This window comes from Pogona vitticeps, chromosome 1 (assembly GCF_051106095.1).
Source record: "Pogona vitticeps strain Pit_001003342236 chromosome 1, PviZW2.1, whole genome shotgun sequence".
NCBI lineage: Eukaryota > Metazoa > Chordata > Lepidosauria > Squamata > Agamidae > Pogona > Pogona vitticeps.
The window spans coordinates 184,550,721-184,564,475 of record NC_135783.1 but is presented as its reverse complement, the minus strand read 5'-3'; the positions used below and the strand labels follow the sequence as shown (position 1 = coordinate 184,564,475).

The 13,755-nt window shown below is 44.0% G+C and overlaps 1 protein-coding gene and 1 long non-coding RNA gene across 2 annotated transcripts in view; both read left to right on the top strand.

The window, feature by feature from the left end:
• The window catches only part of LOC144584256 (uncharacterized), a 159,410-nt gene extending 154,553 nt beyond the window's left edge, over nt 1-4,857 (top strand). Inside the window, exon 2 of the long non-coding RNA XR_013538383.1 lies at nt 4,718-4,857. This is a non-coding gene — a long non-coding RNA (uncharacterized LOC144584256). The remainder of the gene's footprint in view (nt 1-4,717) is intronic.
• Nucleotides 4,858-7,501: 2,644 nt separating this feature from the next.
• On the top strand, nt 7,502-13,222 carry C1H2orf69 (chromosome 1 C2orf69 homolog). The gene is made up of 2 exons (XM_020795346.3): nt 7,502-8,000; nt 9,874-13,222. The coding sequence occupies exons 1-2, from the start codon at nt 7,683-7,685 to the stop codon at nt 10,699-10,701; spliced, it is 1,146 nt and encodes a 381-aa protein (XP_020651005.3). The 5' UTR covers nt 7,502-7,682; the 3' UTR covers nt 10,702-13,222.
• The last annotated feature ends 533 nt before the right edge of the window (nt 13,223-13,755 follow it).

The window sequence follows — 13,755 nt, the reverse complement described above, 5'->3', positions numbered from 1 at the left end:
AAGCACAGCCACTGGTATGAATTTGTTGTCCAGACTCTTATTAATCATTGGTAGGTTTTTCCTTACTTTCTAAACTTAATCATGATCTACTAAGTCATAAAGAGTAGTGTTGTGTAGGGATTTAGCTTGTCCATTGGAAGGCTAAAATTGAGGGGAGAACCCCTGCAATGCTCCCAATGGTTCCATGCCTCCTCCCCCACACCTTCGTCATCTTTAAAATATTTAGAAGTAAGTGTGCTTTCCTCCTTTATCAGTTATTTTCTATTCTGCTCTTTTGTTGTTGTTGTTGCCTGCGTATTTCATTTTAATTCAGAACTAGCACCGGTGGTCCTCTTTGCATAATTTAGGACCCCTTAAATCTCTCATGCTTCCCGCTGCTGCTTCTTCTCATCTACCGAGGCATGCCTGTTCTTGGCTCGTCCTCCCATGGACCCATCCAGTGACCCAGTCTTCCTCTCCACTCAGCTGTCATGATTCTTTTTTCCTCCTCCCGAATTCCCAACAATTACCCTTTCTCTTTCTCTCTCTTTTTCCTCCCACCTCACTTTTTCCCCTTGCAGGTCTATCCTGGGGCTAATTCAGATTTTTTACTCTGCTCACTCTTCTCCCACCAAGCCGCAGGGTGTTTTCTCATTTTCAACATTTGGAAGAGTTTTGTTTTAGTCAAGGCCAGGATGATGGTTTCTACTCACCTGAGGATGATCAGGGGACTGGAAACCAACCCCTATGAGGAAATGCTGAAAATCTGGAAATGTTTAGCCTTGAGAAAAGGGGACTGAGGGCAGATATGATAGCACTTTTCAAATACAATGGTGCCTCGCATTATGATGTTGATTCGTTCCAGCGAAATCGCTGTAGAACGAAAAATTGTAAAGCGATTTTTAAAAGCCCATAGAAATGCATTAAAACCCGATTAATGCGTTCCTATGGGCTTGAAACTCACCGTCCAGCGAAGATCCTCCATAGCGCGGCCATTTTCGCTGACCGTGCAGCGAGGAATCCATCCCAGAAAACAGCGGGTGGCCATTTTTTTTTACCCGGTGGCCATTTTGAAACTGCCGCTCAGCTGTGTGAAAATCGTTGTTTTGCAATAATGAGTTAGCAAAGCAGGGAACCGATCATCGCATAGCAAAAAAACCCCATAGGAAACATTGTTTTGCGATCGCTTTTGTGATCGCATAAACTTCGTCGTTATGCGATTTCGTCGTAAAACGAAGTGCTCGTCTTGCGGGGCACCACTGTACTAGAAAGGCAGTTGTACTGAGGAAAGGCAGGATTTGTTCTCACTCATCCCAGACTGCAAGACACATCATGTAAGGCCCAAAGTACAGGAAGCCGGATTTAGGCTGAATATAGAGAAAAACGTCTTAACTGTTAGAGCTGTATGACACTGGAACCAGTTAACTTGGCAGGTGGTGAGTGCACCCATGCTGGAGTCATTCAAGAGAAAATTGCTCAACCTTGTATCAGATCTGCTTTGACTTGGATTACAGGATTGAGCAGGGGGTGGGACCCCATGGCCTTGTACGCTCCTTCCAACTCAATTATTTTATGATACTTTGATTCTATGAATTCCACAATCACATGTATCACATTTTGCAATGACAGGAAGTACAGCATTATTAATGTTTTATTCCAGAGATGTTAACACTGAATACGCTTATATTATTAATATTATATTGGTAAGCTTTGGGAATTTCAGCTCCTTAAGAACATAAGAACGTATAAGAAGAGCCCTGTTGGATCAGGCCAAGGGCCTATCTAGTCCAGCTCCCTGTATCTCAGAGTGCCCCCCCAGATCTGTATCTGTATCACCCACTGTATCACCCACCAGATGCCTCTGGCAGCACAGGAGACAACTAGATACCTGTCTCCTGATACCGTCCCCTGCAGTTGGTATTTGGAGGTAGCTTCCTTTTAAGCCTGGAGATTATACATCCCCATCATGGCTTCTAATGTGTGATAGACTTTTCCTCCAGGAATCTGTCCAATCCCCTTTTAAAGGCATCTAGGCCAGCTGCCATCACTACATCCTGTGGCAAGGAGTTCTACATGACTAACAACACACTGGGTCAAGAAATACTTTGATCTGTTTTCACTCTTCCAACACTCAATTGGAATGGATGTCCCCTGGTTCTGGTATTGCACGAGGGGGAAAAGAGATTCGCTCTATCCATTTTATTCATCTTCTGCATAATTTTATAGTGTATTCCCCATCTTGTGTCAGCAGGTGTGTGAGTTCAGCTGGCTGTGACCTGATTTCAGCATTTTGGTAAGGAAGCCATTTGTACGGGTATGCATAACACACTATGTATGTACAAATGTTGACACGGGGAGTGATTTTGGAACTAGAAAACAGTTTCTGAATCAGAAAGTATAGTCGGAACCCCATATCTGTGGGGGATTGGTTACAAGCCCCCGCGGATGCTGAAAACTGTGGATAATAGTGAACATAGCATGGTAAAAGAGCAAAATCCAAGAACATGTATTTTCACCTATATCACCAGAACTGGCCAACCAAGGGAGCCAGAGACCATGCTATGTATTCTTCAACAATAACAATACCTAGTATGGTCTCAGGCTCCCTGTAGTGGCCAATTTGGGTAAATACATTGTGAAAATACCTATTTCTAGTTTTTTCTTCTAATCATTTTCAAAATTTCAGACTACAGATAAGTGAAACTGTGGATACTGATCCAGTGGATGCAGCGGTCCTATATGTCCAGCCTGAGAGAAACGCATGTCTACCCAACTGTCTGCAGTACTTTTGCAGTAATGTGTTCAATGCTGAAAGGGAGACAGAAAGGAAGTACTTTCTATTTAAAGACAATTTAATTGAAATCCTATTGGCACTTGCATAAGATATGAGTAACTTGCCACGGCTACCTGCAGCTAATTGATGTAGTGCTGGGGTACATCCTGGTTGCGCGAATCAGGCACATGATTAGGCATGTGACCCAGACACTCCTTGGCACCTTTCAATTAGCCAGGACACATTACTCAAACCTTATGCAAACACCAGTATGCAAGCACCTACGTATAAAAGGTGCCAGGCATCCATAACCAAAGGCCACCTAAGGCTAATAATGATGGCATTAGCAATGGAGAATGTGACAGGAGCAACTTAGTTCAGAGGCTGGCAGCAAGTCTGGCATGCAGGAAGTTGCAGGTCCAGTCCCTGACAGCCATGCTTCAAAAGATGCTGGAAAAAGGAATTTACAGGAACAAATACTCCAATAAAAACAGTAAAGAAAAGCAACACCAAAAACGTGTTCAAAGCAATAAGGCACAACAGTCCATTCAAGATCCCAATTCAGGCAGCCAGTCCATAAGGGAAAGCTTACCTGAAGAGGAACGTCTTTGCTGGCTTCTGGAAGGACTGCAAAGATGGGGGAAATCTGCCTTCCAGTGGGAGGGGGTTCCAAAGGCTGGGAGAGTCTTTGAAACAGAGCTGCATCTTTGATAGTGCAGGGATGGTGTTAAAATACTGGTATGTGTTTCAGACACTTAAATGGGCTCCTAATATCTTTTTCATGGTGAGGGCAAGAAAAAAATGTCCAAAAAGAGACAAAAAAAAAAAAACCAACTCAAAAGGGTGAAAGGCTGCATTGTGTGACTGTGCCCATCCTTATTCATTTATTACTCTCATTTTTCCCCCTAGCTCAGGACTTAAGAAATTTCCTTTTTGTGCAAATGCTGGAAGATAACTTTTTGGAGCACCAGCCTAGAAACCTGTCAGAAGGCCAATCAGAGGGATTGGCGACAGGGGATATATTTATAGGCCACTAATATTTTTTTTTAAAAAAAATCATGCGAAATGCAAACTTTTGTGGGTGAATCACATGATCAGAGGGACTGTTGACATCATCTTCAGGACTCAGCCAATCCTGAGGGTGCTGCTGCTGCTGCCTTGGGAACCCAACCCCTTTTCTCCTGGGTCTTTGTGACCTCACAGGGGCCCCACCTCTCTGCTGGCAGATAAATGGGCTTGCTGGGCAGGGGAGGAGACCAGGAGGTAGGCCAGAGGGCAGTCTGGCAGGGAGAGCGGCAGTGGCAGCAGAGGACCCAGCCCTTCTGCCCAAGGCAAGTTCTCTCAGTTCTCTCGTGAAAGCAGATGAACTTGCTAAGTGGGCTTGCAAGTTAACAGCTCGAGGCTGACAGAGATCCATGGCTTGAAGCTGGCTGATGTCGGAGATGGACCAGGGGGAAGTTGGTGGACGTTGGCAGACAGAAGCTGGTAGAATCTCCCTGCAGAAGCTGGCTGAGGCCGCAAGGCGGAGGCCGGCAGAGGTTGGCAGATGAAGCCGGGGGACGTTCACCTCCTGAAACCAGCTGGTGGAAGCTTGGTGGATATCGGTGGATAAAAGCCTGGACGTGTGTGTGAATGGCTGGTGGAGTGAAGGTGTGTGTGTCAGGGGGTGGCGGCTGGTGTCTATGTGTGTCTGTGTGTGAATGGGCTGGTTGGCGTTCCGTTGGGATGTCGCTGGAGTGTGTGTGTGACCCAAGCATTTGGGAGCTGGCAGAGGCTGGCTTCAGAAGCGAAGTGGAAGAGATGAATGGGTGGATATTCCTGCTGGAAGCCAGGGGATGTTGGCAGGCAGAACTTTGGAATGAAGTTGTCAGAACATTGGTCGGTGGATATGCCTGGGTTGAAGCTGGTTGACGGCAGTGGATAAGCTCGTTCCTTAGTTGTTTCTTCTCTCTCTTTCTCTTGCAGGGCCCGAAGCTTCCTCTTCCCCAGGGGGATGCGAGGGACCAGAATGCAGGCGTCCTGCTGGAGCTGAACCAGGCCGTTGTCTCCGCTGAGGATACCCGTTTAGCCTCTTTTCCAAAACCAATAAAAGTATTTTTCCAGAATGATTTTGTTGTCTTGTTTGTCAGGGGCTGTCATGGGATTATCTTCCCCATCCCCTCATTATATCTGGGGCCCAATGCCTGGAGTGGGTCTTTGTGAAGTCACGGTGTGGGGCCTTGTGATGTCACAGGAATTGGGAACATAATATTTCTCCATGCATGTGTGAGGGAGTGAGCTAGGCACTGTGGGTTCCCTGTTTGAGCTCCTAAGCAAGTATATTATGTGTCGTGTTGGACAGACACAGGAAGCCAGTGAGCCCTGGTGCCATTCGGAGAGTTGGGTACCCAAACACTATGGCCACCCCGTAACAATAAACGAGACTTGTTCCTTCCCTTCCACCACTGCTCCTCACATTTGTTTGCCTGGCCTGGAGATTCAGGGGAGCCCAGCCATTTCCTGGCACAGCGCCTCATTCTCGGAGACCTGGCAAGCCTCATCTTCATCATCAACACCATGAGCACTCCATGGACAGCTCCTTGCAGAGTACAAGTGGGAATAAAATATGCCACTTCAAAGAAGCTTACAGTCCAACCTCTCACGCCAGTGCCATAACCGAGGAAATGGAGATGGGCAATGATTTGGAGATGAGCGTACATTAAAATTCATGTGGATCGATGCCAGGGATAAATGGCAAAAATACACTGTACTGCAAAATCTGATGCTTGAGGGCAGTGGCTGCCTCTGAGGGCCTATGAGAACGAACAGTCTGTGTTTTAAATCACTGCTTTGTTCCTGATATACCCGCAAAAGATGTGGGGGCAGACTGCAATATTACAGTATCCATAGGATTTGCCTTCCTGTTATTATTGATTCGATAAACCAAGTAATGTTGCAACCATAATGTGCAACATTTGAAGTGATTGGGCAAATGTATAGCTGATTTACTTGTGGAGATGCATCTCAAATACTAAGAATTAACTAAATCAAAATAAGAGATGTGTGATAAAAGGAAATAATGGACATAAGAAAGGATACTTTAGGCATGAATTACGGTAATCAATAATTACATAAATGAGAGTGTTTATATACTGCACTGCGTCTCAGACATGTATGTTTGGCTTTTCCCCTTCCCATGCGAATCAGTTGCCAGTGGCACAGAATTATGGATACGTTGTCAGTGTCACAGCAGAGGCACACTGTATGAACTGCAGCTTCTTACAGAGCAGGACTAAAGAACCTCTACAGCAGTGGTCCCCAACCTTTTCCGACCTGTGGACCGGTTGGGGGTGGGGGATCCGCTTGCGGGAGGCAGAGCACTTTTGTGCGCATGCGTGGATGGTGCAGGTGTGCTCATGGGGACAGGGCACTCACGTGTATGTGTGGATGGCACGGGGCACGCTTGCAGTGGGGCGGGGCACAGTCACGCACATGCGTGGGGTGCACTTGCTGGGATGGGGCGCGCTCACACATGCGTGGATAGTGCAGGGCATGCTCACGGGGGACAGGGTATGCTCTGGGGTGGCACCCGTGCGGACTAAATTTAGTTTCAGAGGAGTTCTGGGGTGGGGTGGAGACTGCATTCCTTCGTAGTGGTCCAAGGAGGAAAGAAGAGGATTAAAAATACCAATACAACTTAAATCCATTAATGCCACTAACAAAATCTCAGGAGAGCAGTTTCGGCCATGAAAACATGGAAGGGAATATGGCAATCTGAAGCACATTATATATGAAATATCACTGATATTTCCCTGTGCTGTAACTCAGTATAACTCCTTTCCGCACTTTCCTGCTTCTGGGTGCCCTGGGTTCTATATATCAATGCTGACAGAGATGAGTTGGCCTCTTGATTATAATGTGTCCAGGATAATTATCTCATCTGCTGTACTACTAAAGCCTAAATTGAGAGCCCAGCTTTAACATCCTGAAAAGACCTCAGATTCTTTAACACATGTGCAGCCGGGCCGTCTATAGACCACCAGGGATTCACGCACCAAACTTACATCAGACCTAGCCAGCACAGCATACGCTGAAGGTTGATGGGAATTGCTGTCCAGTAAACTCAGGAAAGCCACAAGTCGCCTAACTATTAACATTTCATTTGTAACAGTCTTGTGACTTATCTGCTTTACTTGGCATACACTTTGGTGGAGGAGAGCCTGCTTCATCCAATAGCATTAGGTGAAAGTTCACAAAAGCTTATGCCAAATAAAGTGTGGCACTCTTAAGGGCAGCATAAGGGAGAACCTTTCTTGTTTTTGAGGCAGCTAGCTCCCAGGGCTACATCCAGAAAAGATCATGCAGGCCAGTATTGGTTTTTTTAAAAATAAAAATAATTATCAAAACATTTTTTTTAAAAAAAGATTCCACTTATATTAACTAAGGAAGAACTCATATACATTTAAATAGACTCGTCCTATCCTCTGCCGCCCCTCATGCCTCCCCTAACATGCCCCGCGCCCTCCGGCGGCTCCTTCTTGGCAAAGCCGGGCCGAAACTCCCATCGACGCAGCCTTACGTTTTCCTCCTTCGAACTACCCGCTCTTTTTTTTGTTCATTATCCAACCAGAGGAGAGGAAATGGACTGCCAATCATGGGGGAGGGACGTCCCAGGATCCCACCCTTTTCCCCGCCCCTCTCTAAAACACTTTGCCTTACAGTACCTCCTCCTTGCTGCGCCGCCCGGACGCATGCGCAACCGGCCCTGCGCGGCCTGGGTGACGTGAGCTGGAGGGGAGGGGGGGTCCGGTTCAGTTGGTTCGCGCGTTTGTTTTGGCCGCGGAAAGCGTCGGAGGCCTCCCCCCGCTGCGCGCGTGCGCGGGGCGGGGTCGAGGCAGGCGCCTCCTCAGAGAGAGAGAGAGAGAGAGAGAGCGCGCGTCGCGGAGGCTCCATGAGCAGGCGCTGTCTACCTGCCGCCTCCTCCGTCCTGAGGGGACTCGTCGGCTCCGCTTTCCTCTGCCTCTCGCGGACCATGAGTTTGCGGGGCGGCCCCACCGCCTGTCTGTCGGGGCCCTCGGGCGGCAGCGGGCCTTTGTCGTCGCCGCCGCCGCCGCCTTCCCCGCGGCTGAGCCTGCCGTGGCTGCGGTTGCCGGAGGTGCCGGGCGCCGAGCCCTTCAAAGCCAACGACGTCCTCCTGCTCCTGCCCCCTTCGGCCCCGCCACCGGGCCCCCCTCAGCATCATGTCCTCTATTTCCCGGGGGACGTGCAGGTAAGAGAGCCGGGTGTGAAAGGGCTGCTGAAACCGGTGTGTGTGTGTGTGTGTGTGGGCGGGGGGGGGGGCTTTCCTTCCTTCCTCCTTGAACGCGCCTCATGCAGGAATCCTTGCACACCCTCCCCCGGGCATCTGCCCCATGTTTTCCAGAGGCCATTGCTTCCCCATAGGCGTGCATGGAATTGCTTTGGTGAAAAAGACCTCATTTATTATTATTGCTTTGTAAAAAGAGCTTGCAATAAAACAACCAGACGCCGGGGATGAAAAAGCGGAAAATTTTTAAGGAATCTTAAAAGAGCTCTCTGGTCACTTTTCTTTAAGCGTTCTTCTCAAGGGACTCTTATTCCTGTTGGGGGAGAGAGGGTGCAAAATCCAGACACGTGTCAAGGAAAGAGCCCGTCGTTCCCACGTTAGGCCCTGCTTTTCAGCACATTCCTGTCCTGTTACCCCCCACAACTCTCAAGGTTCACCTTCTGTTGAAGCGGCTGAGGAAATTAAACATCCTTCTAAAACTCTTCTATACAGTCTTTTCATTCTACATGTGAGATTTGTGTTCTGTGTATCTTTTTTTCCCTTACAAACATGGCCCTGTCTGCCTTTGCAGTCTGCTTGAATAAGGCTACAAGGTGGTAGAATCCAGAATATTAATGAAAGTACAGGTATAAGCATCAAACGTGGCTGCTGGTCAGCCCTTGAATTATCTTGCTGGTGTCAACTATGGAGTAAAACTGGCACATGGCAGTATTTCCTTCTTTCATTGCCCCTCGGTTCATTTTCCGTGCAGAAAGAGTGATATTGCTACCTCTGGGGAGTGTCTTCTCAGCATGTGTCTGTAGGAAGCAGAGTTTATACCAGGGATTACCAAATATTAGGCAAATATGTCTTTGAAGTCCCAGAAGCCTTGAACACCACAGGCAGTAACCAGGGCTTCTGAGATTTCGGGTCCAAGAACATATGGGGCCAAGTTTGGGAATCAGTCTTTTCTCAACTCTTGCAACAGTTGAGCACTATTAAACATGCAGAAGTTGATTGAAACCAATGCAAGGTTTAGTTTGCAAAGGTGAACAGTGTGAAGGTAGACAAGATTCATTAATTCCTCCCCCCATAAGTTCATTTTTAAAGTTTTAAATGTTTTTAATCATTCAGTGTATTTTAATTACAGTACCATTATAATACTGTATTATTAATCTTTTAACACTGTGAGCGACCTTGAGGTCCTCCCAGTTGGGAGGAAGGGGGCCTATAAACGAGAAATGGATAAATAAATGAGCAAACACACTAAGGTTCCCTTTGGCACTGTTGCTTGTGGTATCCAACTAAAGTTTATCTAGTCAAGCACTTTGTGGCCAGCCAAATACCCTTTGGAAGTTCATCGATCATAGTCTTGGTGAGCATTCATGTTCCATTCATTTATCATGATCAATGATGTATCTAGGTTGTAGTAATTTTTTAATTCTTAAATTTTCTCTTACTGCTAAGTCAGCTTTTTTGTTTATAATATTTATAATTTTATAAACCTTGGCTCTTGAAGTCATTTCTATCTGCTAAACTCTTGGTCTTGAAAAGCTTGGGATTTCACCTTTTTTTTAAACCCTTAAGCTTATTATCCACCAGGTAAACTTCATTACAGTATATGAAAGAAACTGAACATTTCAATCTAATATGAAAGAGGCAGAAGGTTTGAGTTTTCTTTTTAAATAAGTGTGTGTGTAAAATTCTATGTTGCTCTGGTTATCCACTTGTGTGTTGTACTAAAATTTTGTTAGTATCAAATAGCAATAAGCACATTTTGTAAATGGACATGACTTAACATGTTTCTCAGCAGTTTGCTATTAAATAATAAGATTCTGTATCACTTGTCTAATTTCAGAGCTATCGTGAAGTTATGATTTGCCATCCAGAAAACTTTCAGTGGGAACAGTGGTGCTTAGAAAATGTTGCTGCTCTACTTGGTCGTCGTTTCCCAGGCAGTTACATTTGGGTTATAAAATGTTCCCGTATGCATTTGCACAAATTCAGCTGCTATGACAATTTTGTTGCGAGTAATCTGTTTGGAGCACCTGAACACTGCAGTGACTTTGGAGCCTTCAAACACCTTCATTCGTTATTGGTTAATGCATTTAAACTTGCTCAGAACATTCTACTGTCTCAGAAGAGGAAGTATGAGTTCCCCAAGGATACAAAGGCAGTTCCCTGTGAATTGCCTTCTGTAGCTGCTGCTAATGGATGTCCAGAAACGGAGAGTGACTGTGAACATTTCAACAATACTTCTGTGAATTTTATTGAGCCTACTGTTGTTGATGAAGTGTCATTTACGTTAATAGGATTCAGTAAAGGCTGTGTTGTCTTGAATCAGTTGCTTTACGAACTGAAGGAAGCAAAAAAGGACAAGAACATAAATGCCTTCATAAAAAACATAAGAGCAATCTATTGGCTGGATGGTGGTCATTCTGGAGGAAGCAACACATGGGTAACCTACCCTGATGTACTTAAAGATTTTGCTGAGACTGGGATTTCAGCACATGCTCATGTTACACCATACCAGGTGTTTGACATGATGAGGGCATGGATTGGAAGAGAGCACAAGAGATTTGTACAAATCCTTGAGGAGCTTGGTGTGAATGTGAATAGTCAGCTTCACTTTGCTGATGAGGCACCTTCCTTAGACAATCACTTCAGAGTTCATGAAGTATTCTGACCCTGTTGCAAAACAAAGTATTGCAGTAACTACAAAAATGAATATTAAACATGAGTAATTTGAAAGTGTGGTTTTCTCTGAAGTTGTGGAAGGGTAGATGCTCCCATGTGTGGTTATGATTGCTTTTTCAGACATCTGTTAAAGCTCAACCTTGTCTTGGTTTTGCAGCTAAAGAGCAACAGGAAATCAGTAGTTCAGATATAAGTCCTTTTCTGATTAAAACTGACCTTTGAGAAAAGCAAGAGTCATTCACAGAAACTAATGTCAGATGGAAAACTTACTTAACATTTGTTTTACCTGTATGGCTTTTTGTGGTCAAAAGTTTGAGACTCAAGCTACAAAATAGCATCCTGAAATGCTTCTAATGACTTATGATTGTCTTATTTGTTAAATATTTCAGAATAATACATCCTTTTGTTTAGAATTATTTAGTCAAGAACTTTGGATTGCATTGTTTTAGCACTTTGATATAGCACAAGCAAGACAGCAAGTTGGCTATATTGAGACAGCTTAAGTCTTCAATGCAAGTGAAATCACACTTTCCTTGGAAAATACAGTGCATAACTACTATACTGTTGCATCACCAGTGCTCTGCAGTTTCCACCCAGTTTCTGACACCTATGTTCTTTTGACATTTAAAAAAAATCTTTTTTATGTGACCAAGAATGTATAAGCTTACTTCTAGTTCAACATTCCCTTTTAATAACTGCAGATTAAATGACTGCTAATACTTTTGCTGACTTATATCTTGAGACTGTTAAACTCTGTATCAATTGTGGTAAAAAGGGTTTTGGAAAAGTTCAACACTCAATGATTACCAGTTGGTAATGGAGGAACTCCAAGAAATAGTGGTCTATAAAGCAACAGCTTCTGAGAGTGAAAAACAACCTTGATGTATATTTAGTTTTTAAAAACCCTATAACTAAAATTACTGTAGAAGCATTCAGTAATGAGTCTGAAGAATACTTTTATAAATTTTGTAACTCAGTATTTGGAAATAGTATATAAAATGGAATTGTCTAAACTTAGAGTTATTGTGCATTTGTAAGAAATTACAAGATGTACAGAATTCTCAGAAAGCCTATGTAGGATGTTCAACTCTAAACTGTGGAGAGATGATAGAACCAAAATCAACAATGAAACTTGTATCTCCTCATAGGTTTCCTATGAGTTGTATTGGGGGGATGACTTTGCCTCAGTGCTTGTTTTCACCAGTCACCCCATTTACTACTGTTCTTCACACCGTATTCTGTTCCATTCTAGAGGATTCCAAAACTCTCAGGAACAGCTTTCCTGAAGGAATGGGAGACTTAAGTGTGTAGGAACCAGTGAAAGTCAGATGCCTTGACTTGCAAGAGCAGCAGTAGTTCCTACTTGCAGTGGAGCATATGCGCTACAGTATATAAGTTTTTAGGATGACTAATTAGGCTGTGTAAGTGTTTCAGTATTTCAGTTATGGTGTTCCAAAGAGAGGAAGTAATTTTGATGCTTTAGTAAAAATGTGTCTATCCATGTGAACATTAGTCCTAATCTAGTGCCCCCTCTTTGGCACTTGAAAGTCTGCTTTTTGGCCCTTCTTTTTAGTTCCTAGATATCTGCAAATGGTAGTGCACATTAAAGTACTTGAGGAGACCAACCTATATGGATGCTGCTTAAGGATGCCTCCCAAGTGTGCAGAGATACGTGGAACAGGATAGAGTAGCCAGGATGCTGATATGCATTATTGAATATTGTAACTCACACATTCCAGTCAAATATTTCTGTTAACAGTTTGAGTGGCACATGGTTAATAAGCTGAGGTTGGAGTTTCCAAAGGCTTTTCATTTTGACACTTCTTTCATAAAATAATTAAAACCTATCTCTACCATGGAATCGTGGAATGTTTCCTTATCAACCTTGTGACCAAAATACCCTGCTTTTAGCAGTTAGAATTATAGGATCAATTTGAAAACAACAGTTGGTTGGCCAGAACAATGGGCGGGTTTTATTGTCTGGGGACATATTTAAGCTCCTAATAAAGAGTGAGATTGTACATCATCTAAGGATGCAATGTCATCAGGCAGTAGAATGGATTCTGTTTCACTCTGCTAGCCACTCCACACCCCAAGTATGCAGTGCTGGAGGGTGTGGAGTCCGCAGGAGAATGGGTGGACTCAAAAGACTTGTAAACATTGGATGTAGCATCATAACTGTTTAAGTGTATAGAGTTTAAACTTGGTATTTTTTTGTGCCACTGAGTTAAGTCTTTGGGGTGGCGTACAGAAACTGCTGCTGGCCTTTGAATGCTGCTTTTATGAAGAAGCACTTTAGTTTTTCTTGCAGTAGATATTTTAGAAAATTCCTTTTACAACCCCCCCCCCCCCCCTATCTAGAAGCTAGCTGGCTACTGTATTTGATATTTTGGGATAATTGGAGGTCTTTAGAACTATGCTTCTTTTCATTAGAGTATATGAGAAACATGCAGAAAAATAACTTGGAAACTAGATTATGGTTTGACAATAAACATCTGATCTTTGCCAAATTGTTCAGAGTACATTTTGTGGTGCTTTCTGATATTTTGATTGCAAAAGCGTTCAAGGTCAACATCTGCATGTAATTTTTGTGTCTTGAAAGAAAAGAACCTTAATATTGAAACAAGCCCACTGCTTATTGCATTAGTGGTTCTGATGGTTTATTAAGCTCATGGTTATGGGGCAGCATTGTGAAAATGCTGCCTTGTCAGTACTGGTGTTCTCAGCAAATGCCTCTCCAAACTTCTGTGATGGAAAACTGAAGCTGCATACTGTACACTGTTTAAGGGGAAATAACCAAAGCATGTTCAGACCTTGAAACATTCCCTTCAGCAAAGATCTAATACATATAGTGTACAGTAAAGGTGAATTCTTTTTCATTATTTGGAAGGCTAGCATTATCTTTTCATGCTCCAAGATCCTATGGTCTCTAAATTACTACTGTTGACAAAAGACTGTCATGCAATAATATTTTCAGTGTCGGAAGACCATGTTTTCCCCTCACAACTCTTCTTAGTGCTGGCAGCAGCACCTTAATTAGTAT

Excerpts from the sequence above, each read along its gene's own strand:
- C1H2orf69 (XM_020795346.3), top strand. The coding sequence starts at position 7,683 with ATGAGCAGGCGCTGTCTACCTGCCGCCTCCTCCGTCCTGAGGGGACTC. Across the intron at positions 8,001-9,873 it reads ATTTCCCGGGGGACGTGCAG|AGCTATCGTGAAGTTATGAT; the intron begins GTAAGAGAGCCG and ends GTCTAATTTCAG.